General features: G+C 47.8%; 1 protein-coding gene across 2 annotated transcripts; it reads left to right on the top strand.

Moving 5' to 3' along the window:
• Positions 1–713: 713 nt before the first annotated feature.
• Positions 714–24,177, top strand: LOC104354771 (solute carrier family 23 member 1). Of its 2 annotated transcripts, XM_086470513.1 has the most exons (12): positions 714–767; positions 5,010–5,159; positions 6,497–6,654; positions 10,335–10,494; positions 12,075–12,256; positions 15,691–15,811; positions 16,142–16,298; positions 16,491–16,744; positions 20,950–21,114; positions 21,476–21,584; positions 22,666–22,761; positions 23,909–24,177. In XM_086470513.1, exons 1-12 carry the CDS (start codon positions 714–716, stop codon positions 24,175–24,177), a joined length of 1,875 nt encoding a protein of 624 aa, XP_086326639.1. The 2 variants fall into 2 exon arrangements, with proteins under 2 accessions (XP_086326639.1, XP_086326648.1); XM_086470522.1 differs by lacking the exons at positions 10,335–10,494; positions 12,075–12,256.
• Positions 24,178–27,519: the final 3,342 nt, after the last annotated feature.

The following is a 27,519-nucleotide window of genomic DNA, read 5'->3' as shown; positions in this document are numbered from 1 at the left end:
TCCTTAGCTAAACTGAGATAATCAGGTAACTTGAAGTAGTCCTTTTTCAATGTTTTGTCTTTTATACCTCCCTGGTGTCATGTTCTGACAACTTGATTATTGGTTGCTGCCTTAAATAGGTTCCCAGTAAAATCCTCATTCTTTTCATGTTGTGATAGGTTTATCATGCAAGATGGTGGTTTGCACCTAAGCTAAAATACACAGTAGTTTACATGAGGAATAAGTGAAACCATCTAGAAACTGAATTTTCTAAAGTTCAGCACAAAGGTCTTTAAACAGGCCCAACCCACAAAGAAAAGGCAAGTTGCTGCTGAATCAATAATAAAGCAAGTTTCAAGGCTGTGCCAGGAAAACAGGGAAATGTCTCACCTCTCCCTTGCATCCTTACCTAGAGAGGAAGTTTTTTCTGCCATCAGTTACTGATTCACTCAGTCCAGGGAAGGGCTGCTTTCCAGTTTGGTTTGAATGCCGGTCCTCTAATCAGCTGGAGAAAAGGAGTCACTTATATAAGCCAAGGGAAAGGAAATGCTTCTGCGATACAGCTCACATGAATAGCTAGGGCTGAGCGCTGGTTGATTCCTGAAGTCCAGCTTCTGCATCTTCTCACCGTTTCTTTCGGGCTGTGTTGACTGGGAGAAGTGGCAATTTGGGAGGCTTTCCACTTCTTACTGGTCTTTCTTTTTCAAGGCAGTCGGTGAAGACGAGTGGAAGTCATGACCCCCTCCTCAGACAAAGAGCTCAACGGGATAGATAACCCCAGCTTCGTGGTGAGTCTGCTGTCCCTGAAGGGTAATTCTTGCATAAATGTGTGTGAGCTCTGCAAAAGGAGGAGAAAGGGAAAGGCAGGGGCTCGGACTGACTGCAAGGATGCTGGTGTGCTAAACGTCTGTCTCGGCTGCTTTATCGACAGGAATCTGAGGAATGATTTCCCCACTACAGCCTGCTGCTGCTGCTGAAGACTCAGCATGCTTTCTACTCTCTGGCACCCTTTTAACTTCTTTTCTCTCAATTATTTCTAAAAGGATAGTGTAGATGAATGGCAGTGCAAGTGTATCTGTACTGAAAAGCAAGCGAGCTCGTGGCTCCTTTTGTCTGCGTCCCTGGGTAGAGCATTTTATGTATTAATTTGTAAAATTACAATAGAAATTTAGCCTAGTGAAGAATGTATTTCTTTGTCTTCTGGATCTGTTTCTAGTGGGATGAATTGTCAGAGAGGTGGGTGAAAAAGGGATTTGGGAATCAGCGGAGGAGGTCACCCTGTGGAGTTATAGCAGGGTAGTGAAAGCTGCAAATGATGTGTCAGTTCAGGGGTGTGCAGTGCACTGGAAATGCTTCGGGCTATAACAGCCATAGGAAAGGGCCTGGGGCACAGCAGCCACCTTCCTATCTCACAGCAGGGGTCACCCCATTAGAAACTAAAAGAGCTGCTTATGTTCTGACAGCAGGTGTGAAGGGGTGGGGTCCTGCAACCATTTTGCTACCTTGGTACAGCCTACGCGCCTGGGGGACCTTGGAGGAGGCATTTAACCTCCCGGTGTACAAGTCTCCCATTTCTTGGACGACTCTTGGTGAGCTCGCTGTGAGCAGTGGAAGTGGGGGTGCTGTGCCAGCTGTGGGCAGAGCCTCAGGGTGGTGGGCAGAGCCTCAGGGTGGTGCTCTGAGCAAGTTAGAGGTTTTCTTGTGTTATTGTTAACAGGGTCTCCGTTCCTACCTGTTCTGCCAAAATGCAGATCAGGCTTGTGACTTCCTCTGTTTTGAATCACCCCAAAAAAAGGTAAAAGACAGAGGTCTTTTGCCTGTGGTTCAAGCAGTTCAGTTTCTGACTGCCTTCCTGATGTGCTTATTTAAGATGCTGTTGAGGGCCCTGATGTTGTGCCTGGAGCCTGAGGCACTCGAAGGGAGTCCTGGTCCCCTGACAGCAGCTGGGCTGAGAACCACCAGTAGTGGTTCCCCATCCCTGTTCCAGACTGATCCTGCCTTGTGCCCCTGCCAGCATCTCAACATCACAGGCTGGCTGTGGTAGGAAGGCACCTCTGGAGGTCAACTTCTCCAACCCCCGTGCTCAATCAGGGTCACCTAGAGCCAGTTGCCCAGGACTGTCTAGAGATATTTTTTTGTATCTCTAAGGATGGAGACTCCACAGCCTCTCTGGGCAACCTGTGCAGTACTTGATCACCCTCACAATGAAAAAGTGTTTCCTGATGTTAAGACAGGAGCTCCTGGTTTTCAGTTTGAGCCCATTGCCTCTGGTCCTGTCTCATGTTGTTATCTCCACTCCATCCTTCTCCTGCTGAGCCCTGCTTGCTCGCTCCCCTCCAGCTCCTGGGGAGGATCAGGCCTTCATGTGACGATCATGTGGGGCTGTTACTGGCACAGGCTCTGCCCGGCTGCGATATGCCTCCTGGTTAGCACGGGAAAAGTTGCAATGCAAGGAAAGGAGCTTACTGCTGTCTGCCTAGCTTAGGATTCATCTACCCGTGGTGTTATTCAGGAGTAGCTGTCCCCAAATAACTCTGTGCATGGGCAGTCTTAGGTACTGCGCTGTACGTTTGTTAATCCATGGCTCAGGCTCTCTTATTCTGAAATTAAAATGTCTCCACAGGGAGTTATTCAGGAATGCCTTTTGCTCTTGAAGTTCATGACCGAGTTCAGTTTGAATTAACTCTGCCTTCACATGTCTATTTTGAAGTATGTGTAACGCTCCCAGCCTGCCTAGGCTGGGTAAATATGCTATGTTTAAAAGGTATTACATAGCATATTTTCAACAGCATGACCAAAATGGGACTTTGGAGACTCAGCCATGAAAATGGAAGCCTGGAGGTTTCAGGCAAATGATGAAGTCCTTCAGGATTAATCTGCCACACCTGCAAAATTTACAAGTGAACGTAACATTAATTTTACATCCCTATACCCTGACCGCAGCATTAGCTGTTTGCCTCCATCAGTGCATAGGCCATGAGCGTTACTGCAGCCACCTCACTTTGAGGGCATTTTGATGTCTTCAGGTTCCAGCAGGACTTGGAGGATTAAAAAAAAAACAAAGAAGTTTAGTGATGATAAACTTGTTGAACTTCTCCTGACAGCAGGTTTCTGGCCCTGCCTGACACAGCAGGGCATCCCAGCCCAGAAAAACCCCCTGCTGCTGGTGTGCCAAGGACTCGCTGGCTGGAGAAATGTCGATGAAACAAATGGTTTGGGATCTTAATTAGCATTTGCATTTGGCTCAAAACGTGGCTTCCCAGGCAGCCTCCCTCTACCATAAGTGTGTGTGCAGGGGGTTGTGTGTACACACAGGCAGGATGTGCATGTGTGTGTGTGTGTGTGTGTGTGTGCATGCACGTGGGGTGTGTCTGTGTGCCCAGGCAATGTGTGTGTGTGTACGTGTATGCACGTGTGTGCACAGGGATCAGGGTGGATTGGAAGGAGGGGCGGACAATTGGGAGCATTTGCTTCCTTAAAAGCTGTGGCAACAGAAGCAAAGCAGTGTTTTGCTTTCCTTCGCAAAACACGTCTTTGTGTAAACGAACTCTGCAAGGCGTACAGCTCCCTGGGGAGCCCTGGGGCTTCTGGCTGTCTGGGAGGGGATCTGAGCCTTCCTGGGGAGCTATTTCAGACCTTTCCACTCCTCTGAGGCCCTGGGTCCCCAGGCTGTTTCCCGCTCCCGGGTGCTGCCCCTACCCCGGCATCCCATTCCCCACGGCAGGTGGCCAAGCTGGGGCAGCACCCTGGTAGCCCTGCTTTGAGCTGGCTCCTTTGAAATGGACACTGTGACTCCCAGTCTGCTGGTGTTGCTGCGTTTCATCCAGTTCCTCTGTAGGAGTGAGGTTTTCCGGTAAGACAAAGTGCAGGCACACTTATCAAGGCAGAACATTTGTAAGGGTTGTTGTCCTAAAAGCCGATTTTTTACCCGATGTGCGATAAACCACTTCCAAGCACTCAGGAGAGATATTACTTTTATTTAGGCCTGGGTGATCAGTGGAATCAATCCACAAATCAAGCACACCTGGACACATCTGCTGGTCACATTTATGTTCCAAAACATACATGATTCTTTAAAATATACATTATTCATCATCTAGCTAAGACATAGTCAAAACTAATTTGGATTATGCTGACTTACGGTTGAGGCTCGATGTGCGCATGCTTGGGGGTCTCATACAGTCTCTGGTGGTCGTTCGAGGGTCCCGACCCCTCCTCAAACTGACCATGTATGGTCAAGAGTCTTTTAAGGACACCGTGGGTATGGTCCAGCCTACTGTGTTCCTAACAGTTTGCCCTCTATCTTGGGATATCTTCCAGAATTTCACCAACTCCATTTTTTCTTCTCTTTTTTTTCTTGCTTCAGTCCTTGATCAGGGGGCTATGGTTCAATGGACGCAATAAACTGTACCCACTTTTAAGGTATAGTCAGCCAAGCCTCTGTCACCTGTGCAGTAGCAGTACGTCATTTAAATGTTCAAGCTAAATTCCTGTCACCAAGCTAAATCCGTTTAACCATATCCCTGCATACAAACTAGATTTCCAACACAACAGGGTGAGTGTAAGGAGATACAAAAGAGAAAGTTTAAGAAAACGCTTCTACTCTGTAATAGTGGCAGCCAAGTTTTAGGATATTTTATCAAAAGCACTATTTGGATGAGACAGCTAGGAGAGATAGAGACCAGGGGACAGTGCAGCTTTCATGGATTATCCCACTGTATACTCCTTCTTGCTTCTGGTTGCAGTTTCTCCATCCTTAACTAACACATTTTGTCCAGATGTCCCTTTGAGGTTGAGATATCATTTAATGTTTGTTCTGGTCTAGACACATACATGCATATAAAAAATTTCCATAGGTGTTTTTACCTCTATTTTAATTTCCCCCCTTGTTCTTCTTTTTAATCCTGGCCTTGTTGAAAGCTACATATGAGGTGTTCCCACAAGACAATGAGCACGGCCACAAGCGAGATGGCTGCTAGGTGCCTGTGGGGCTGGGCTGTGGCTAACAAAGAGTCTCTCCTGTTTGCCAGGGTGAAGATGGGAGCCACTACTGCTCCTCTATGGACTGCGGTGCTCGGGGCCCAGAGGAAGGCGGGGAAAAGGACCATGGCAGCATCAAGCTTGCCTACACTGTCACAGAGGTGCCCCCCTGGTACCTGTGCATCCTGCTGGGCATTCAGGTATGATGGGGGAGCAGGTGGAGGCTGGAGCTGGGTGGAAGTTTAATGGCTATTCAGGTGGTTAATGGGGTTGAAACCTGAATTTGGGAGTGCTTTACCTTCACTAGGCATGACTGGAGCTGTGGGGCTTGATCTCGGTGACCTCAAGTCCTTCCCACCACCTTCTAAGTACAGACTGTTATCCTTGTGCCCACAGATATGCCGTGCCCCTTGAAGTGAAAATAGGAAGGCAGAGTCCCAGGGCTGGGGCTAGATGTTTAATAAGAACGGGTCGGACACCTTGGCTGAAGTTAGACAAATGTCTAAGGGCTTCTGAACTTCTGCCTTCCCATGGCAATAAAAACTAAGCAGAAGGGTCCGTGCTGCTTTGGCTGGTGTCTATATCTAGATGTGTTAAATGACCCAATGCCACCAATGCCACACTGGGTACAGAGCCTCAGGGAAGAGAGACCTCGGAGTGATGAAGGTAGCAATGGACTGTGCATGGAGCTTGGTGGGCATTTTGTACTGTGTTTCCTTAAATGATCATCTTAGATGTAGAGTGTATTAAGACAAGATTTTCTGAACACATCTGCATCATAATTCTAATAAAACATGCCTCTAATGAGCACAGTGAGTTTCTGAGTGATACCAGTTCTACCACTGCAGTCCTGTGCTCCAAGGTGAGAACAGGGAAGTGATACAGACTGAAACAACCTTGCCTTGCTCCTTACTTACCACAATTAAGGTTAATACTTGAAACAAAAAATAAGTTTGAAAAATAATTTTCACGTTTAGTAATTAACTGAAGGTCATTGTAGTGACTTCAGAAAAATGCAATGCCTGATTTATCTCATATTTATGGTTATCCATAATTGCACTATATGAGAAAAACTACTGATAGCAAAGAATGAGTAGCTCAGATTTGCCAACTTTTCATGTTATCCTTTGTGGTCCAAATGAAACAGATTGAAACATTTGCATTTGCTTTGCCTGATCACTCTCTCCCCCTGCCTTGGGATGTCTCTGCCTTCCTGGAAGAGTAGCCCCAGCAGTTTTATCTGCAAGTGCTGGGGATAAACTTGTTGCATCTGACAGCAATCTGGGAAGCCCAGAGCACTACAAAAGGTCTTTGGGCATGGAGAGAGAGAGAAGTTTGTGGGGGGTGCATTGCAGTTCTTGTAGGTGCTTTGGAACAGCCCCTAACAGAGCATTAAAGTTGCTGAAAAAGAGAATGGGTAATACTAGCATCACCCAAACACAGATCTGTGAGTTACTTTTAGATTTCCCTCAACAACACGGGAATAATAGATAGCCAGTTCTGTGTCCTTCACCTAGTCTTTCTCTGTGGCTCCTAGCATTTCCTGACAGCCATGGGAGGTCTCGTAGCCATCCCGCTGATCCTCTCCAAAGAGCTTTGCCTCCAGCATGACCTCCTCACCCAGAGCCACCTGATCAGCACGATCTTCTTTGTCTCAGGGATTTGCACCCTGCTGCAAGTCCTCTTTGGAGTCAGGTAGGCCAAATGCAAGAAATGGGATACATGACAAAGCAGTTTGTAGATGCAATCACTATGTGCTCGGCCACCAGTCTGCTGTAGAGTTTATCTATCAGTGAGGGTCATTTGCTGCCCTTGGCCAACAGGGCACATGGCAAAGCATCCTGAAATCGCTGCACATGAAAGCTTTGCAGGGCCACCTCACTGTTCTGACTTTTGCATCTCCTGGTACTTGATGCACCTTTGCTTGGGCCTATAAAGAAACTGGCCTACAAAATAATAAAGCATTGAATCATGCCGTAAGCAGTATCTGCTTGCCCCTTACCGCGGGGATCCTCCAGCTGAGGCGGGACCCTTCTGATCTGGGCCTAGGATCAAGGGAGCACAGAGCCTGTAGGAAACTCTGGGGCAGGGGATAATTGGGAGAAATCAGAGCCTATCTGCCACCCGTGAGGGACTCAAGGAGGAGCTCTGCAGCACTTTCTATTAAGTGGCACCACTTCCTATGCTCAAGGATTCATGGCACAATCTGAATGTAAGCAAGGTAAATCCTCTTTGCTACTGAGCTGTTGAATAGCGGGTGGTGAGGAGATGGTCATGGAGTTGCCATTCACTACCCAGAAAATGGAGTGCTTAATAAGAGACATGACTGCAAGCACTTTCCCTTGCTGCAAAGACCCTGTATCGTTGCTGGCCTTGCAAAATTTATTTTATTTCCCTTGTCATAATTCCGAGCTGCCTCTCTCTTTCCATAGGCTGTTTTTTTCCTCCAATATGGTGGGAACCTGTGTTTCTTGCTTCAAAGGCAAAAATCATGAGTTCTTTGGCTTCCAAATCCGATGGAACTGGTTAAAATTCTTCTACCATCAAATCACTGGTCAATTGCCAGCTCCCCAAAATGTTTTCACTCCTCCTGTTTCTTTCCCCAGTGCAACTTTTCAATCTCTGCCTCTCTTAAGAAGTGGCTGTAGGCAAACCTCTCCCCAGAGGGGGCTCCCCTTCTCCTACATTGCTGCAGGATTAGTGTAGGAGGGGGCCACCCTGGCCATGAAAAACAGAGAATCTGGTTCTTCTTATTTTGGTTAAATTCAGGCTGGGGTGCATGACTGTGGCTGCTGGTGCGATTCAGGCTGGAGTCCTCCCAGGCACCCCCAAATGCCTCAGTAAATACCTGAGAGCTGTTGACGTCTCCTGCTTACTGTTAGCTGAGGATGAAAGAGTAGCAGGGAGTCTGTCCCGTGGCTAAATAGCTAAATGAGGAACAACAGATCAAATTAAGTAGTAAGGAGTTGTTCCCGTAGGATAAGCTTGAATGGCTTTTGCTGCTGAGAACGCAATTGCCTTGTTGCTGGCCCCAACAATAATTCGTGAGGACATTCCTGCTGGAAAGGTGGGACAGCCTGCAGTGTGGCTGGAGGCAAACCAAGCCTGATGAGGCAGTTGTAAGCAGATTTTTTTTTTCTCTTTGCTGTCTTCCGAAACCCTGTAGTAGTTGATAAATATAAGTCACCAAGCAGACAGCCAGGAAAGTGGTAAATACAAGTTGGAGGGGATGCTTTTTCCTAGGGAGCCCCTAGCTAAGTGCTCTGCACAGTTTCCAGAGTCTGTATTTAAGAAAGCCTAATTCAGAGAAGAAGAGGTGTAGAGATGATCCATTAATGTGGCACAGGGAAGGGACACTGTTCATCCTACAGAGGTTGGCCTGGTTAGCCTGGCAAAGTGGTGGCTCAGAGGGGCACGGCTGCAGCCTGCAAATAGTCTGGAAGTGGAATGGGGGGGATCAGACAGGGAGAAACCATTTTGGCTAAAAGACAATGTTGGCACATGAATGAACAGATGGGAACTGGTCACGGAGACGGGGAGGTCCCCACCAAGAGTGAGTGCAGTTCGGAAGCAGCCCTCCAGAAGCAGTAGCCAAGGGAAAAGCCTGACCCACTGCAACCTGCAGCTTGGTTGTGTTACACAGCATGAAAAAGCAATGACAGGTCCCAGACGGTCACTGGAGAGACTATCTGAGAAGCTCCTGAGGGGAGACACAGGTTGCTTGCCATTATGGTGAGCCCCCCTTAGCAGATGCTTGGACAGTGGACATGGTTGGACATGATCAGAGCATAATTTTTCCTTCTTTAAACCTGCAACTTTCCCTGGAAAGAGCTCAGCATGCCCATATGCATCACCTCAGCGCTCCGGTTTCCTCTGAGCCCACCCATGCCAGCACCAGCTGTGAAATAGCTCGAGAGCAACGCAGCAGGAGCTATAAATTAATTGTTAATTCAACAATGGTGGCACTGGGCCTTCTCTGTTTCTTTTTGTTTGTTTTTTGCCATGCCCAGCCAAATCTGTTGAAGGCTGCAACGTGTTTGGCTGAATGCCGTAAGTAAGTGACTCCACAGATGACTGATACTCAAATATAACCTACTGGCAAAGCACTGACAGTGCTTTGGTTGCGCATGTCGTGAGTAATTGCAGTGGTATAAATATCTGGTTTAGGTGATGGAGATGTGGTGCTGTTACAGCTATGCCATCTCTTATTTTCCAGTGCTTTCCAGAGAATGGTGGAAATACCTCTAGTTCCAGCGAAATCCATGCCCTGCCAAAGCACTCACCCGGCTCACTGCTCTGCTGCTTTTCTAAGCAGGCACGATGAGAGCTCCTGGTGCAAGGAGAGGTTGCTCTGGGAGCTGGTCTCAGCGGCGATTTCTAAACAGAGGAAGCCAAGGCACCTTGGAGGTTTCCCTCAGCTTGCTCTGTGCCAGCCTGCGCCCTCGGGCAGCTTTGGGTTTTGCGGCCAAAACAACTTGCACTGCAATGGGGGCTTAATTCCCGCAGTGGCTCCTCTGTCTCCATTTCTCCGTGCATGGAAGGAGAAGAGGCTGACGTAGCTCACAGGAGGACCAGCTCTGTTGTGCAAAGCTCTGTATGAAGCCAGTGCTGAGCACCTCTGGAGATGCAAGCTTCTTGCTGGCCTGAGTAGTTTCCAGAGTGAGTTACTCTAAGCCAGGAGACATGCAGTGTGAGGGGAGAGCAAGGTCTTGCCCAGCCAGCACGCTCAGCCCTGCCCATGCAGGTCTCCTTTCCAGTATCAGTGGAAACTGGGAAGAGTCATTAGCTTTAAAATTGTACCAAAAGCCAAGTCATGTTTTCCACTGCCCTTAGTCTGAGGATGGCTGTGATGTGGGGAGTAGCCAGTGCATGTTCTTGTGTTCATGAGCCGGTTGTGAAGAAAACTGTGACAGCTAAAGGGGACAGAAGAAGCAACTGGATATTGGCAAGATTTGGGCCTAGGTGAATGCTGAGCTTTTCTTCAGTCTCCCTACCTTTCCTCCTTGGTCTTCTCCCCTCCTCCAGCTTTTTCCTTTGATTGTTGTTTTAGTCTGTGCAGCTCTGGCGTCTAGTCTCACCTTAGGAGGAATACTCTTTCCTTAACACAGGGTAGCAGAGTTTGACTCCAGCATGGATATTCCCCTCCATTGCTGATGTTTGAATTTGAGCTCTCCCCTGCCCAGGTCATTGCTCTTGAGTGCAATGGGCAGCGATTCCCACCTGTGGTCAGTGATGGAGACCTGCCAGAACATTTCAAAAGATACTGCTAGAGGCCATGGGCCAATTTCAAAATTTATTTTGCTTTCCTTTCTCTCACCCCTAAGGAGCTGGGTCTCTAGCATTCTCACTTGTTTTTCTCTCTGCTCTCCTTCCAGGTTGCCTATTATTCAAGGGGGGACTTTTGCATTCCTGACTCCCACCCTGGCCATGCTGTCTCTCCCCAAGTGGAAATGCCCTGCGTGGACACAGAATGCCACCCTGGTGAATGCCTCTTCACCAGAGTTCATCGAAGTCTGGCAGACGCGAATGCGAGAGGTACATTACATTTTCAGTAGCACCCACTCTGTATCAGGGCTGTTTGCTTTTGGAAGAGCACCTGACCATGGCAGGGCCATCAGTGCTGGAGAACCCACCATCCCCAATGGACCTTGGTGCTCACTCTGTTGCAGCTTCCTAAGCATCTAGTCTCTGGCAGAAAAGCAGGTGCTTTACTGCTACTGAACAGGGGACATGCAGTCCCTTGGGTGACTTATGGTACCTGCAAAATTCCAACTGGTCCAGCCAGATCCCTTCTTCATGAAGCATGGTAAGCCTTGAGGAAGGAAGGGAGAGAAGATGTTTCCAAGGAAGGGAACCTTTCTAAGCACTGGAAACCTAGTAAAAAGAAATGCAAGGACAGAATTTACTATAAATATTAAGGAAAAGTGCATTCTTAGGTAGTCAAAAGACAGGAGGAAGGGTCAGGGATCTCACTGCCTTGTCCTACATCTATTGCCATATCAGAATAAGTGGCTAAATTTGTCTCTGTCAATCCATATATTGAGGTGATTTGCAAAGCACTGGGGAAGTGTTGTGAGCTCATGAAGGATTTGCTGTGCAGCACAAGCTGCCCTCCCTATTGATACATGTAAATCTACAACAAGGGCACTGCAGCCTTCTCCTTTCAGGCTGGATGCTGTGTTTCTCTGCCCTTTGGAGCTGAGGGTGGGAAAGTGCTAAGCACCCACAGAGGACCCATCCTGCCTTTATCACCAAATCTGCGAAGGCAGAGAGCAGCCTCACCCTTGAGTCCCCTGCCTGGAGCTGACATGAGCAACTAACAGCATTTCAGGATGTAATTGCTGGCTATTTAGCAGTGATTGTCAAATACAGGGTAGATTCAGACTAGATATAAAGAAGATATTTTTTACAATGAGGGTGTTGAAACACAGGAACAGGCTGCCCAGAGAGGTGGTAGAAGCCCCATCCCTGGAAACCTTCAAGGTCAGGTTGGACAGGGCTCTGAGCAACCTGATTGAGCTAAAGATGTCCCTGCTCACTGCAGGGGGCTTGGACTAGATGACCTTTAAAAATCCCTTCCAACCCAAACTATTCTGTGATTCTATGAAAGTTCAGGGTGATAAATATGTCCCTGGATGGAAACCAATACTTAGAAAAAAACAGAGGCTGTAATGACTCACCTGCCCCACCAGTGTGCTGAAGTGCCCCAAGACGTTCCCAGATGGGAGATGAGTGGAGACCATAGCCCTGCTCCCATTTTTGAGGCAAGAGCTTTCCCTGTGCATTTTGGGGAAGCAGGAAGAGAGCGTACAGGGAAGATGATGCAAGCTTGGGTTGCCCAAGAGGCCAAGGAGAATGGGGTCTCTAGAACAAAATTAGCTCTGTTGACGACTAAATCCAGCACCCAAGGGGGGAGTTGGTGTGTTGGTACTTTGTGGTCCTTCCCCAAACATGATACTCAGCCAGGCTTTGCTGTAGTCAGTGGGAAGCCTCTGTGCTGGTCTGTCACTGGAGGCTGAGCTTGGCTCTCACACTGGTTTTGCACTGACTTATGAAGAAAAGGCTCAACAACTGGAGCTCCTTTCAACCTCTGCTGTCTTCCTCCATTTTTCCAGGTGCAAGGAGCTATCCTTGTAGCTTCCTGCTTTCAAATCTTCGTTGGATTTTCTGGCCTGATTGGATTTCTGATGAGGTTCATCGGCCCCCTGACAATTGCCCCCACCATCACCTTGGTTGCCCTACCTCTCTTTGACTCAGCTGGGGACGACGCTGGGCAGCACTGGGGCATAGCATTCATGTAAGCCTCGCTTCCCCGTGGGAAAGCTGAGCGTACACAAACTGCCTACCTCTAATATGAAACCACTTATTGCAGTCTGCAGCAGGGTTCCCCTGGGTTCGAGGTTATTTGTTGAGCACTAACATGCAGTGGGCTTGTGCGAGACAGCATCATGTCATAGTTTCCCCCCTAGGATCTTAGAGCCCTCAGCAACAAAGCGAAAGCACAAACTAAGTTAAAAAATATGATTTTGTGAAAATCTGAAGTTCATAGGTCAATAGAGAAAGAAGTTTTTTCTGTGTGTGGCTCCTGGGAGCAATCTCCATCACAGTTGTCTACTCACACTGTCTTACACACCCATTACTTAAGTTAAAAAGACATTCCTAAAATGACAAGGTTGAGCACTCAGAGTTAGGTATACCTTGAGTTAAAATAGCTGGTGCTTTATGTATTGTTTTCACATGACAAGGAGGAATTGTTTTCTCCAAAGAGGGCCTGAGGGGGGGGCTCTGGAATGTGGCTTTGCAGCATTGAGTGTTCTTTCAGGGATATTTGTGTGCGTGTCCTTGTGCATGAATGTATGAGTGTGCTTGGTGGCAGGATTTCCTTGATATTTCAGAAATGAATTAAAAAAGTAAAAATGCCACTGCATGGTTCTGCTGCAGATTTGGCAATTTTAGATCCCTAATGCAGGCTTCAGCTTGGGATAACATGCAGCAGGAGTAGGTTGTTATCCTTGCCAGGGGCTCCCATCAGTTTGCTAGTGCTATCAGAGCTGCCTTTGGAGACTCAGGGGCCAGGCTTGACTGCAGTCCCAGGAAGGCAACATGCTCTTGTGGCGACATGCTCAAGTCCACCTCTCTCTCATTCTCTTCTCGTCCCTGCACCTGCCCTCCTAGGGCCCAAATGCCACTTTTCTTCTCCACCTCTCCAGTTCCTCACCTGACATCTTCCTGATAACTGATATCTTCCACCAGCATCCACTAAGAACCCAAACCCTGCCTTCCCCCCAGCTTTCCTTTCATCATTGTTTCTCCCACCACATCTCCGGCTCGTTGTCCTGTTCTCCAGCTCTGATGATTTGTCCCAGCCGCTTTGCTTAGCCAGTCTGAATTTTCCCCTCGAACTGTACATCCTTGTCTGGACTATTTCCTTCTTCTGCCTCCGTTCTACAGACACTGGCTCCTAACCTCAGTCCCTTGCTTGACCTCTTTGGCCAACTGTGCTGCTCCATTAGTGCTGTCCCAGCCCTGCAGCCTGTGTCCCTATTCTCAACCCTGGTCACCCTTCCTGTCCTGTTAATTTCTGTCCCATCTTCTACCCCTGCTAATCCCAGTCCTTTCTTTCATGACTCAGACAATTTAGCCCCAACCTGAGAAATGTGCTCTGAGCTGTCTGACTTTGTGTCCTCTTTTGCTGCCTCCTCCATGCTCTGTGTGGGTGCCATTAAGGAAAGGGAGAGAGAGGTGATGGAGAAGGCGTAAGACATGAGATGCGCAGTCCAGCCCCATCAAATCCCAGCACATCTCGAGCCCCCATGATGGGTAATACCCGCTGTTGCCTCAAGAAACTGGTCTAGTGTGTGATCATTTGCTCCCTGGTGCTGGTGCATCGCAGGTCATCACTGGGCAAGGCCTGGATGTACTCTGAAAGCTTGGAACCTTTATGGGCTGCAAAACCTAAAGCCTGAGATGTTTCTGCTGGCTGCTTGGGACCTGGGCTGAATGATTATCACAGGCTGATCATAGTTGAGCAGATTTTTGTGAGAAAGAGCAGTATCCCTCACCCCAAAGAACAAGTTCTACTAAATCTCAAATTCTGCCCCAGGTCATAAGCAGATCCTGCTACTGCTCAAGGTAAAATGACCTTCTCAATACAGGCTATACTGTGCGTATTTCCTGAACATTACTCTCTGAAATAGGTTTGGGATATGTTTTTCCAGAAATATTTGGCTCGAGGCAGATGTTTTCCATGGGAATTTTCATCCTGAATGGGTAAAGTTAGGCAGAATTATAAGCAGCTGAAAATAGAGTTTGTTAATGGAATGTGCCAGCCAACCTGAATAATAAGCAGCGACGCCTACCCAAGATAGACGAGGGCTCTACCCAAGATAGGCAAGGGCTCTGCAGTGATTCATAAGGCTGCCGAGCACCTTTGTTAACGCAAATGCACAAAATGTGCACTGACGCAGGTCTATCTGGCCTCTGTAGCTTTAGAAACCATGCATGGAAACCAGTTCCTCCTCAAACTTGCTGCCTCCAGTCATTCAGTGCTTTGAATTGTGATTGATATAACCTTTGGCTGTATGTCACGGTGTGCCTTTCAAGAGAGGTGAAGTTAGTGTTTCCTTTGCACTGCTGTATTCTGTCTGCCCGTGAATATTGCACCTATAGCTTGACACCATTTCACGCATGGAAAACTACCATTTTCCCCTGCATTGTCAGTCTGCTTCAGCTGGTGCAATTGTTTTCTCACAAAAACCTATTCAGGTTAATTCACTTAATGTATACAATTTAAACTTGTTATTAACAAATGAGGAACTCTTCAGAGGCCTGGTTAACATAGAAGGAAAATGTCCAAGGTCTTCTACCAGCTCAGCAATCAAGGCTGGGTGCCCAGTCCCTGCCCTCTTGCTGCATATGGCAGCCTTCAGCTTCATCTGGTTCCCCTTTCTGGGGGGAGGATGCGTGGGGGGCAGATAAGGCTTGTTGTGAGTGCACCCAGCTGTGCTGCCATCCACAGGAGATGTGTCCTACATGAGGGATGGGAGACAAGCTGCGCCTTGTGGTTGCTTCCACCAGAATGTGCCCTGGGTCCTGCCGGTGAGCACCCCTGCCTTGAAGGACCCCTATGCTGTACAGCCCTCGCAGATTGGACAGCCATGCCTCTCCTTCTTAGCTGTCTGGGAGGGCTCTGTGGGTGCATTTTTTTTTCTTTCAAGATCTTGCACAGCCAAATCAAATCCTCTTTCTTTTCTCTGTGCCATGTAGGAGCTTTTTGCCACTTGCAGAGCAGCATAGGTAAACCTAAAATCAGGAATCCAATAAATCCTGTATTTCCAGTATATCTGAATTACACAGAGTTTCAGGGACAGTTTCCTACATAGCTTGCTTGGACCTTGCACGTCTCTCAGGTTTTTCCTTTACTCAAGTGTCATTTTTCAGCTCTGGAAACTGTGTCATACTCAGTGATGAACCATCTGGGGGGTCGGTTTCGAAACAAAATGGGAAACAAAATATTTGCAAATGCAGCAGAGCTGTTGGTAGGAGTCTGATAGAAAGCTTGTTCCACCCTAGGCCTGCTGGAGGGGGGAGCCACCCTCTGGTGCTGAGAGCCTGTTATTTGGGGTCCTCTGGAGTCCTGGGTCCTCAGGTAGCAGGTCTTCAGTTAATGTAGGGACAAGTGGGCAGCTCAGCACCCACTTTGTCTCATGGTCTGGTTTTCCCTCCTCCTAGGACTATTGCTTTCATAGTTCTGTTCTCTCAGTACCTGAAAGATGTCCCTGTGCCGCTGCCGTCTTACCAGAGAGGCAAGAAGTGCCACCTTTCCCCGGTCTACCTCTTCCAGATCTTCCCGGTATGTTTGGCTTGCTGGAGACCCAGTGGTCATAGCAGAGGGACTGGTCTCACCCACCCCAGGCTGTCTGGGCTCTTTCCATTCGAGTCCAGTTGAGTTAGTGCTTCCCAGCCTAGCCTGTGTGGTGAGGGACCAGAGGGAAAGAAGGTCCCCACGGCCCTGCCTGTGGGGTGGGAAGGAGGGCCACCAGGACCCCCTGCCATCCCTCTGCCTCCATCCCATGTTCAGGGAAATGGGTCAGGCAGGGAAACACTTTGTCTCCCACAACTGTGCCAGAGCTGTGGCCATGCCCTAACCAAACCTCACTGCTGCATATGATGTGATGGGCAGGTGCTGCTGGGGCTCTCCCTGAGCTGGCTGCTCTGCTACGTGCTGACGGTGACTGACGTCCTCCCTGCGGACCCTACAGCCTATGGCCACCTGGCCCGGACGGACACCCGTGGGGATGTTTTGTCCCAGGCTCCCTGGTTTCGGCTGCCTTACCCAGGTACCGCTGCCCCCGTTTCCCCATCCCGCTGCGCTGCTCCCTGCTCCAGCTTGCACCTCTGCTTATGGTTAGTAGGGAGAGATGAGATGCCAAAAATCAGGTGAACACCCACAAGCGCCCTTGCTGTTCTTCCCTCTCCACAATAGATTTCAGGGCAAATGCACCCCACCGACCTGAACTCTTTACTTGCAGGCCAGTGGGGACTGCCAACCGTCAGCCTGGCTGGGATATTCGGCATCTTGGCTGGGGTGATTTCCTCCATGCTGGAGTCCGTGGGAGATTACTACGCCTGCGCTCGCCTGTCTGGGGCTCCGCCGCCACCAAAGCATGCCATCAGCCGTGGGATCGGGGTGGAAGGCATTGGCTGCCTCCTGGCTGGGGCCTGGGGGACTGGGAATGGCACCACGTCGTACAGCGAGAATGTGGGGGCCCTGGGCATCACCAAGGTGAGCCTTGCTGCAGCGGGGTGGCTGCGGTGCCCTCGCCCTCCAGGAGTTTTTCCCCATGGGTATATGTACATAGGAGCAGTGCACATGGGTATGTGCTGCACCTGGGATGTGATCTTAGCCCGCCTTCTGCAAGGCACACTGGAAAATTGTGCCCTGGCAACCTGGCATTGGTGACCACCTCGGCAGCACTAGGAATCGCCTAACAAAGGCGGTCAGTCCCTCCCTTTCTCTGCTGTCTGCGTATGGGACGAGTGCACACTGCTGTTACTCACGGCATCTGGCTTAGGCGAGACTAAAGAGAGTGTGTTACGTGTGAGCTAACCTGGAAACTTCCTTGAGGACTGACTTCTCAAAGACTGTCTGTCTGCCTCTGTCTCCCTCTTTCTTTGTCTGTCTGTCTTCCTACATACATTTATAGAGAGGAGAGGAGAGGAGAGGGGAGGGGAGGGGAGGGGAGGGAGGGGAGGGGAGGGGAGGGGAGGGGAGGGGAGGGGAGGGGAGGGGAGGGGAGGGAGGGGAGGGAGGGGAGGGGAGGGAGGGAGGAAGGGAAGGGAAGGGACGGGAAGGGTAAGGGAGGAGGGAAGGGAAGGGAAGGGAAGGGAGGGAATGGAAGGGAAGGGAAGGGAAGGGAAGGAAGGGAAGGGAAGGGAAGGGAAGGGAAGGAAGGGAAGGGAAGGGAAGGGAAGGGAAGGGAAGGGAAGGGAAGGGAAGGGAAGGGAAGGGAAGGGAAGGGAAGGGAAGAAGGGAAGGAAGGGAAGGGAGGGAAGGGAAGGGAAGGGAAGGGAAGGAGGGAAGGGGAAGGGAAGGGAAGGGAAGGAAGGGAAGGGAAGGAAGGGAAGGGAAGGGAAGGGAAGGGAAGGAAGGGAAGGAAGGGAAGGGAAGGGAGGGAGGGAAGGGAAGGGAAGGGAAGGGAAGGGAAGGGAAGGGAAGGGAAGGGAAGGAAGGGAAGGGAAGGGAAGGGAAGGGAAGGGAAGGGAAGGGAAGGAAGGAAGGAAGGGAAGGAAAGGAAAGGAAAGGAAAGGAAAGGAAAGGAAAGGAAAGGAAAGGAAAGGAAAGGAAAGGAAAGGAAAGGAAAGGAAAGGAAAGGAAAGGAAAGGAAAGGAAAGGAAAGGAAAGGAAAGGAAAGGAAAGGAAAGGAAAGGAAAAAGGAAAGGAAAGGAAAAAGGGAAGGAAAGGAAAAGAAAGGAAAAAGGGAAGGAAAGGAAAGGAAAGGAAAAAGGGAAGGAAAAAGGGAAGGAAAAAGGGAAGGAAAAAGGGAAGCAAAGCAAAAAGAAAAGAAAAGAAAAGAAAAGAAGAGAAAAAAAAGAAAAAGAAAAGAAAAGAAAAGAAAAGAAAAGAAAAGAAAAGAAAAGAAAAGAAAAGAAAAGAAAAGAAAAGAAAGAAAAAGAAAAGAAAAGAAAAGAAAAGAAAAGAAAAGAAAAGAAAAGAAAAGAAAAGAAAAGAAAAGAAAAAAGAAAAGAAAAGAAAAAAGAAGAGAAGAATTTATTAGGGCTTCAAATTCCACAATTTTATAACCCAAGGATGACAATCGTGTGAAAGGTAGACTATTTATTTGGGATTATAAAATCTGATGGTGAAGTTTTATGTTTTTACCTCTCTATAAAGTTTTGTTAATCCCTTGAGTATCTTACAGCTCTTATTAGGAAAGAAATTTCCAGAGATAAGCTTGACAAATCAGATCATAGATTTCCACTAAGCTTTACAGCCAGAGGACAGGCACATCCAAGAGCCAACTAGAAAACATTTTTAAATCATTGTCAAATGAGCAGTGTCAAGTCAGCAGAGCCGTGAGTCAGTGAATAAATGCAGAATTTGACTTACGGCTCCCACTCTATAATATTGCTTATTTTGCTGGATTTTACAGATCTCACTCACAAGAACCATTTTTCACAAACTGAAGCATTAGTGTTTGACCGAGGTGACTGCTTCCAGCAGCAAGGGCTGTCTGGATGTCTGCATGGAGTCCAGTTTAGCCTAGCACCACATGTACCTTGTCACTACGAAAGCTGTGCATATTGACCATATACCTGAGCCCATTCTTTCCTGACATGTAGTTTGCTGCATACATTGTGTGTATGGGATGTAGCAGAGTGCAGAAGTGCCCAGACTCATAATTATCAGATTACAGGACGTGTTCTCCTCATGTACGCTAAGTCCTGCAGGTGGACATGCCACCCTTGCTGATTCAGGAGAGATGTTTTCCTTACCCCATCTTTGCTCACCTTGCTCACACTTAAGAGATCAGAAAATACAGTCTTATCTCAGTCAACTCTAAATCACTGTGAAGACTCTGGCTGGGATAGATGGGGATGCTCAGAGCACAAGGCAGATTTCATTTTGGTTTTTAGGGAGGAAACACATTTTTCCACAACAGATGGAAACGCAAGAGACTTGTTTCATCTGCTTAAACAGAGGTGTTCAGCACCACCTGAAACGTCTTTGGAGATCTCTGATATCCACAGGGGCTGTCAGATAAGGCAAATGAGTAGCTGCCTGAAGATGCCAAGATGCAACATCTTAAATAGCACCAGGCACCTATGTTTAAGCTCCTTGATCAAGCCCAGCATGCCAGTACTGAGCTCCCATTTCCAAGAAAGGAAGAGGAGGATTTTAAGGAAAGGAGAAGACCTCAGAGTCACAAATATGTAGCAGGAAACCATGCAGTTTCTTTGACCTTAAAGAAGAGAACTGATTTTCTTGTTTTCCTGACCTAATTGAAACAAACTCTAAACTAGAGGCTTTAGCAGGATATGCTCACAGTTGTGATATCAGTGGATTAGTTAATTTGCCTTTTAGGCCAACTCCATGTACTGGGTAATTCAACATTTTAGCAAATTAAGAATCTGAAGCTTGATTCTAATGCTGGAACAAATAGATCTGTTGGCTTTTATTAAATTACAGTTTTGATGCTAATGGTGTCCCCAGGTTTTAAGCCAAGGAATATAAAAAGCCCACCTGAAGGCAATGCATGATTTTATTTTGAAACTCCCCACCAAATCTTTTTCATTTATCTCTCACCATCAAGTAAGACTTAAAATACTTTGAAGGGACATGTTTAAGAAATACTGAAAAAAGAGACACTACAAGTTACTGGGAATGTTTTTGTTGAAAGCATTCACAAAAAGCCCTTCCTGTATATATGACATTCTTCAGATATTTAAAGGGAGGGATTAAAATATTTAATTGAATTATAAAATTTTTGCAGAGGATTACAGAGTTTCCCTGCCTAAAACATGAACGTTGTAAATCGTAGCATGATTCTTTAAGCTGTCCAAGTTTTGTTGTGGTAAGGCATATCTAGAATTGAAAGTCTAATAAATATTACTGCTTCTCTTTCTAGTTTCCATAGTCTGTAAACATCTCTTTCATCCCTTTGTTTGGCAGATACTTTTTTCTTTCCTATTTGCATGCTTTAACAGATCTGAATGAAAGGCATGGCTTGGTTCTTCATCCTGTCTTTGTTGTAGTGCCCAACCAAGAAAAGGCCACCTGGCTCTTCCTAGGGGAAAAACAAAGAGAAAAAAAATTGTTTTACTGAAGCTAGATGGGTGATGAGAGATAGGGACCAACCAAGAGACTTCCCCACTTCTTATTAGCAATTTGTTGATCATGGAAAGTGTACATCAGATCCCAGCGCTCGGGACTGGAGCAGCCAGCCAGCTCTGCTCTCCCAAATCTTGGTCTCCAGGGAATGGACAGATGGATGTGGGTAACCTAGTTGAAAGCAATTTTAGACGGCAATCCAATCCCCAGTGGAAGGATTGTCCAGTGAATTGACTGGGTCGTTGCAGTGCCAGCCTGTGGGACTGCCAAGACATTTCCAGGCTGGAGCGAGAGCAAAGCTGCCTGTGGGGATTACGGTGCTCTTAATTTAATAATAAACTTTTTGTTTAACAGCAAACTGTTAAAGTCCTGACAAAGGCAGGAAAGAGTACAACATCAAGTAAGCAGGTGTGGGTCCATGATTGCTCTCAGGGTGCCTTTCATGGTAAATACTTACTAGAGGGCAAATACTGATGCTTCCCATGCGGTGTGAGCATCCCAGCTCCCCGGTGGCTGCATCTGGACCTGCGACTGACTGTGCCATTGAGTGCTTTGGCCGGAGATGCAACCCCTGCCCGGCAGGTTGGCACTGGAGCCTGCCATCCCTTGCCTCTCTGCGCCGGTCGGTGCGTGACTGCCTCCTCTTCCTCTTGTCCCAGGTAGGGAGTCGAATGGTGATCATTGCCGGTGCCTGCGCCATGCTCCTGAGCGGCATCTTTGGGAAAGTTGGGGCGATGCTTGCCAGCATACCCACCCCTGTGATCGGAGGCATGTTCCTTGTGATGTTCGGAGTTATCACGGCAGTGGGGATTTCGAATTTGCAGGTAACAGCTGTGCGAGCGCCATTTCATCCCTAGGGAAGGGAACTTCGGTTTCAAGTCAGGTTCTGACCAGGCTAGTCGGGTACAACTGCGCTGCAGCCGATGCAAACATTTACATTGGCAGTTCCTTGGGTGAAGATGAGGGGATGTACCCAGAGGGGCTAAATTGTAGAGGGCTCCCTCATCTGGGCAGGGCTTGCTGGTACCGAGGGCAGCAGGATCACTAACATCCCAGCAGCACCAGGGCTGCTGCTCAGGTCCACTCCTGCACGCAGTGTTTATGTCAGAGCATGTTTCATGAACGCAACAATAATTCACAGATTTGGGTAATTCCAAATGTAATGTATACAATTTCTCTGTGCAGTACACAGATATGAACTCCTCCAGAAACATCTTCATCTTTGGATTTTCTGTATTTGCTGGCCTCACAATTCCCAACTGGGCAAGCAAAAATAGTACACTGCTGCAAACAGGTAAGAAGCAAGATCAGAAGCATTTTCTGTAGCATAAAAATGAAGCAAAGGGTGATCCAGAGAAATCTTCTAAAATGCAGGGTTTTGTGATAAACCCCTGAAACCTGTGCTTTGACTGTTTCTTTCTGGGAGGGCTGTTCTTGTCTTTTGCTGTGATGCACAGCTCTGGTGCAGAAATCTCTGCTCTTGATCAGTGACTGCACTTCACCAGATTCCTGTTGGGCTAAGGATTGCAGAGCACTTCCCTGGGACACATTTCCTGGGATGGGACAAGGAAATACTCCAGGGCTGTATCTTGATCAAGATCACAATTAATGAGGCTTTCTTACATGCTCACACACAAGAAAACTTTGTGCTTCCAAAATGCAAGAGCAGACTCCTCTACTAAATTCCATCAAGTTCACTTTATTGAAATTTCCAGTCCTCCAACAGTTATGCCTTCATTGTGTCTCATGTGACTAATGTGTTCACCACAAAGGCCATAGTGCCCTCTCTTAAGGAATATATGGCACGCTGGGCGAGCTGTTGAAAGAGCTGGGCCCACAAATCACACGGTCTATAGATGGTCTATCAGATGCTCAGTGCCACTGGGCTTTGCTCATGTCTATTAGCCCTCACAAAGAAACATCACACCTGATTAACTTGTGGTGAAATCTCATGCTAAATATACCTGTATTTTAGGGGGAACTGAAGCTTGTGCTTTTGTGGGGAACTGAAGCTTGTGCTTTTGTAGGGAACCGCTTGGTGTTATGTTGTGGAGGTGCAGAACATGTTTGAAGCAGAAGATGGCTTTTTCTGGGACAGTGTTGTGGTCTGCACTGTTACTAGGCTCTTAATGTATTGATGAGTCAACTCCTGCCCACCAGCAGCTGGGTCAGTGAATAATTATGCGTAATAAAACTGTAGGTCTCAAACTGGCAGTGAGATTAATCTCCCTCGCATTGACAAATCTTAAGCTCTGCTTTGGGATTTGCAAGTCTTGCCTAAACAAGCATGCAGCTTGCAGCCTCTTGGCAGTAGGTATGTTGCTGGTCAAACATGTGTCTCTGCATCACCATCCAAAGCTTTGTTTTTCTCCTAGGAATCATCCAGCTGGACCAGGTGATCCAGGTGCTTCTCACCACTGGCATGTTTGTGGGTGGACTCCTGGGGTTTTTCCTTGATAACACCATTCCAGGTAGGATTTGCTGAAATGAGCTAAGTGACTAGTTTGTGCCTGTCCTAGGGTTTGTTTCCTAGTATTTTTTGTCTTCATGACTACTGCTTTATGGGTAGAAGCTGTGCTATCAACCATGAAACACCATGTGACTGAACTCCTCCCAGAGAGGAGGGAGGAACAGGCGACATCGCTGAAATGGTCTCTGGTTGGAAAACAGCAGCTTATCAAAAACTAACTCATTTTTCAGCAGCAGCCCAGTCTAAGGAAAAGCTTTATCTGGGAAAAAATGTCTTTTAGAGGAAATGCCAGCCTAGAGCCATGTTGCTGGTTGAAAGGAGAGAGAAGGGCAGCTACGGGAAGTGGAAGGAGCCGACATATGCCTCCTCATGAGGGCTGCTAAAACAGAGGCTGAACTGGTGCCACAGCAGTGGAAAGGCTGATGACCAAAACCAGTATACAGCACCTGCAGCTGGCACTCAGACAGCAAACAGGCTCCGATTTTCATCGAGCATGGGGAAGGATGGAATAAGAATAGGAGAGAAAACCCTCTACTACAAAAAAAAGAGCAGGAAGGACAGTGTTAAGCAGATTCTTTTACCATCCCAGGCTTCTTGGAAAGCCAGTCTCCTTTTGGCTCATTCATTTTCTTGTAGCCCTTGATCTTCAACTCCTCTGGGCAGAATTTACAGGTGTGCTCACTTCCTTTCCCAAGAAGGACTCAGCTGCCACAATAACAGGCACTTAGCAATTCCTTGGCTAGGGTAAATGTCTGTGATCAACTAGTAATTGCTGGGTAAACCTTATGCCCCCACTCTGCAGTATCTGGGCAGTTATCATCCAGCCTTGCTTCCCTAGTACTCTATGACCCCTCACTTGGAACAGTTCTTGGATGCCCCATGGCTTGTGAAAACCTGTCTTGGTATACTAGATTCCCATGCAGAAGACTGCTTATCTGGAAGCTGTTGCAGGAAGATGGGTATTGTCTAGAAGATCATTAGTGAATTTTTGTAAAGAGCTTTGGAGCTAGAAGGATTTCAGTGCAAGGGATCTGTATGTTCTGTTGAGTCTGCTGGGATCTGAGAAGTGGCTGTGAGGCACACAAGGTAGTCCTATGCTCAGAACACCCGCTGTTTTAAACACAATGATCTCATTTTTGCTGTTGCAGGAACACAAGCGGAGCGGGGGCTCCTGGCGTGGAAGAACAGCCACAAGGGAGAGGCGAGCAACTCTCAGCTCATTTCCAAGGTCTATGACCTTCCATTTGGTATAGGCACCAAATACTGTGCTGTCTCTTGGTTTCGGTATCTCCCCGCTTGCCCCAAAAGACTACCTGGTGTCAAGGGAACGGATGAACTGAAGGCTGCTGGACAGGAAAGCGGTGTTAAAGCAAGCCCAGAAAGAGACTCTGAGATAGGTGCTGATACAAGGATATAAGCATCTCGCCTGCAGGTGAACTCATCTCAGAAGCAGAGGACTGAAAAGTGTGTCTGCGAGCCTCCATCATTTGAACATGAGCTGGCAGCTGTTAGAGGCTGGAGCAGGAGAATGATAATGTCTTTCCTTTCCCAGCTCTGACCCCTGCAGCAATGGCGACCTTCAGGGAGTCATTTTTTTTCCTCTCTGCTCCTGCCTGCCCACCTCTAGGAGGAACATAATCTCTCTTTGTGGAACACCAAAGCCCAAGAAATGCCTGGGAAAGATGTTTGTTTTCCTTCCTTGCACTGAGCCTTGGGGATCCCAAGGAGCAGCTGTTCAGCTGAAGCTGAGATCTTCCTGTCCCCGTCCTGGCTGCTGAAGGGGCCACAGGAGAAGGCATCCCTGATGTGGGCCCTGTACCACTCTCAGGCATCCCTTGGGCTGAGGCTAATCCCCACCACCTTAAAGATCCACAGTGGCAATGCTCACCTCTCAGCTTGTGGCTTACACTTCATCCTGGCCAAGGGGAAGGAGTGGGCACCTCTAGGTCATGATTCATCTCGTTCCATGTTCCCGTAATTTAACATCAGTCAAATGAATGTTGTTGTAAGAGAGGCATCTAAGGTTGATGGGCTGGCCTGCCTTCTGAACGTGCCTCTCCCACCTTAGACTGCAGAGGGAATCTAGAGACTTTACTTAGGTTCTTGACCTAACAGCTTCACTGAAGTGAATCCCACCTGGGCTGCTGGGAGCAGTCTCAGGAGAGCCAGCTTCCCCAGGGCACCAAACCCTACAAAAATGAAGGAGAAAACTCTTTGGCTTGCAATCCGATGCATTCCTGCTACCGCTGTGTCCTGTGTCACCCTCCACTGTACCTGTCTGTTCTGATGTGGTGATTGTGCAGTAACAACCACTTCTCTGGAAAATGATTTGCAGATACTTGCTCCTTTCCATTATCAGCAGAAACAGCCTTGACCTATATGGCCATATATAATGTGATTGCACATGGTGCTGGTTGCCAGTGGTGTGTAATAACATTGTTGCTGTAGATTTACACTTAGATTTTTTTTTTTGAAAAATAAATAAAATGTATAGTGTAATGCTATTTCTCAGGGTGATTGCCATAGTGAGTGGCAGGTAGTATTCAAAGGAACACACAGTAATTCAGTTGGAAGGGATGTCTGGAGGTCATCTGGGCCAGCCCCTGCTGAGAACTGGTCCTGTTAGACCAGGTTGCAGAGGACCGTTTCCAGGTGAGCTACAAATGGAGAGCCATAGCCTCTTTGGGCAGCCTGTGCCTGTCCAGTGTGTGACTACCCTCACAGCGAAAAACAATTTCCTTCGTGTCTAACTGGAATTTCTGATGCTTCACCTTGTATCCGTTGCCTTTTGTTGTGTCACTGCTTCCTTCTGAGAAAAGTCTGACCCCATCTTCTCTGTACCCTCCATTGCACAGCTGAAGGTCGCAATATGATGGCACCTTAGACCTCTTATCTCAAGACTGAACAAAACCTGGGTGGTTTCAATGGAAAACTTTTATTCCTCATGCCTATTACAGTCCTGTTCTTTAATCCCATCCTGCAGCTGTAGCATTATGTGGCTTGTTTTTATCGGTTAGGGGTATATTGGTGACTTAGATCAATTGTTTGAACACTGGGATCCTAAAGGAGGAAATGGTATGAATTGCTGTTACTGGCAGGTTGAGGTGCCTCCACTGAAGAGTTTAGGTTTTATGTCTTTGGGAGAAAAAAATTATTTGCACATTTAGGTATATCTGATCTCCCCACCATCACAGCTTTTACAGAGATGACTAGTCCCAGGTATCTCAGCTCTGATATCTTCTTCGTCTTCCACAACCTTGACTACGTCTGTAAGCTTGTTTGGAGCCAGCCTATGCTCCCAGGGGATCTAGCAGACAAACCCATGGTCTTACTCATCATCACTCTCAGATTTACTTGTGCTGTAGCACATGTGGGAAAGCGAGTTTTTAGTCTACATCATCCGGTCCCTGTGTCCTGTACTGAAGCTGCCAGGCTGCTGCTGGCCAGACCCAGCACTCTGGAGGAGTGGTTTAGATGGGAATGGGATACATAGCTAATGAATGAGGTACACAAGCCACACCAATAAGGCCAAAACCTGCTGTCCTATTTAGCCTTCAGATGCTCCATCTTCCATGTGAGACTTTTTCCTTTGATGCTATGGTTGGGATCCCCACATGGAAAAAGCAAGGTGGGAAGCACAAATGGGGAACCCTCAGTAACTTTACTGGCTGTGTGTCAGCTCTGTGAAGACTGCAGCCATATCTTGTTGCCTCTCCTCAGAAGACATGTTAGGATGCTGGCAAGTGCCAGAGGTTTATATTTGCTTCAGCTTTGTTTAAAAAAGAATATTGGCAGAGGTTTCCTACAAAAATCAGTCTTCAATTGTCTTTTTGTTCCCCACCCCAAGGATGGAGAACTTAGCTCCTCTGTTATGCCATCACCCTGCGCTCCCAGCCTGCTGCCGTGTGTGTGTCCCCATCTTGTATTTGGCTTGCGAGCTCCTTGGACTAAAGCTGGGCATGACTTTACAGCTCCTGTCATGAGGGGGCCCCAATCCCCAGTGGAGGCTCATTCGTTACCCCTGCACATCCTACAGCCCAGGAGCTGCAGACAGCTGCGAGGAGGGGGGTGGGTGGTGTATGGCTGGTCGGGGGGGGAGCTGGGACTGCTGTTGCTAAGGCTTAGAGGCAGTTTTCAAAAGCCGTTTACATCCCTATTTCAAGCTCAGCATCCTAAATGTCCTTTAAAATTCCCCCTTTGGTGTTTTTGTTATACCTTTATAAAATAACCTTTAATTTGCCTCAGGGGGACATTTCCAAATTTTAAAATGAAGTAGGCAGGGGTTAGGCTGCAGGGCCACCGCTCCTCCCAGCTGCATGTGGCCACTTGAGGTTTGGAAACAGCTTTGGCTTTGCACCGCAGCAACACAGCTTCTGTTTATTTGCTACTTAATGAAAATAAATTAAAATCAGAGCATCCTCAAGTGTAAAACCAAATACTCGAAGGCTGTTCTGTGTTGCCTGGAGAACAGCCACCTACCTGTCAACTGTAGTACCCCTTGTGCTGCTGTTGAGTCCTGAGTGCAGCAACACTCACTGATTTCCACCAGGTGTAGGGTCACCCTGCTTGCAGCTTTGCAGAGAGGCACAGAGCTAATTGGGAAGTCCAGGCAGATGCTCCAGCTGTTCTGGCCGAGGAGATCCAGTGATGGGTATTTGTCTGTACCTGGTTGCACTGGCTGTAGAACAGCTAACCAGCGGCTCATTTTCACAGCCTTCTCACAAGAACGCATGACCTGGGCAATAGGTCTGCCCTATGT

This window comes from Leptosomus discolor, chromosome 1, assembly GCF_034619465.1.
Source record: "Leptosomus discolor isolate bLepDis1 chromosome 1, bLepDis1.hap2, whole genome shotgun sequence".
NCBI lineage: Eukaryota > Metazoa > Chordata > Aves > Leptosomiformes > Leptosomidae > Leptosomus > Leptosomus discolor.
The sequence above is the reverse complement of the archived record's forward strand: the minus strand, read 5'-3'. Positions and strand labels throughout refer to the sequence as shown.

Excerpts from the sequence above, each read along its gene's own strand:
- LOC104354771 (XM_086470513.1), top strand. The coding sequence starts at position 714 with ATGACCCCCTCCTCAGACAAAGAGCTCAACGGGATAGATAACCCCAGC. Across the intron at positions 15,812-16,141 it reads ACCTCTTCCAGATCTTCCCG|GTGCTGCTGGGGCTCTCCCT; the intron begins GTATGTTTGGCT and ends TGTGATGGGCAG. Across the intron at positions 21,115-21,475 it reads TGGGGATTTCGAATTTGCAG|TACACAGATATGAACTCCTC; the intron begins GTAACAGCTGTG and ends TTCTCTGTGCAG.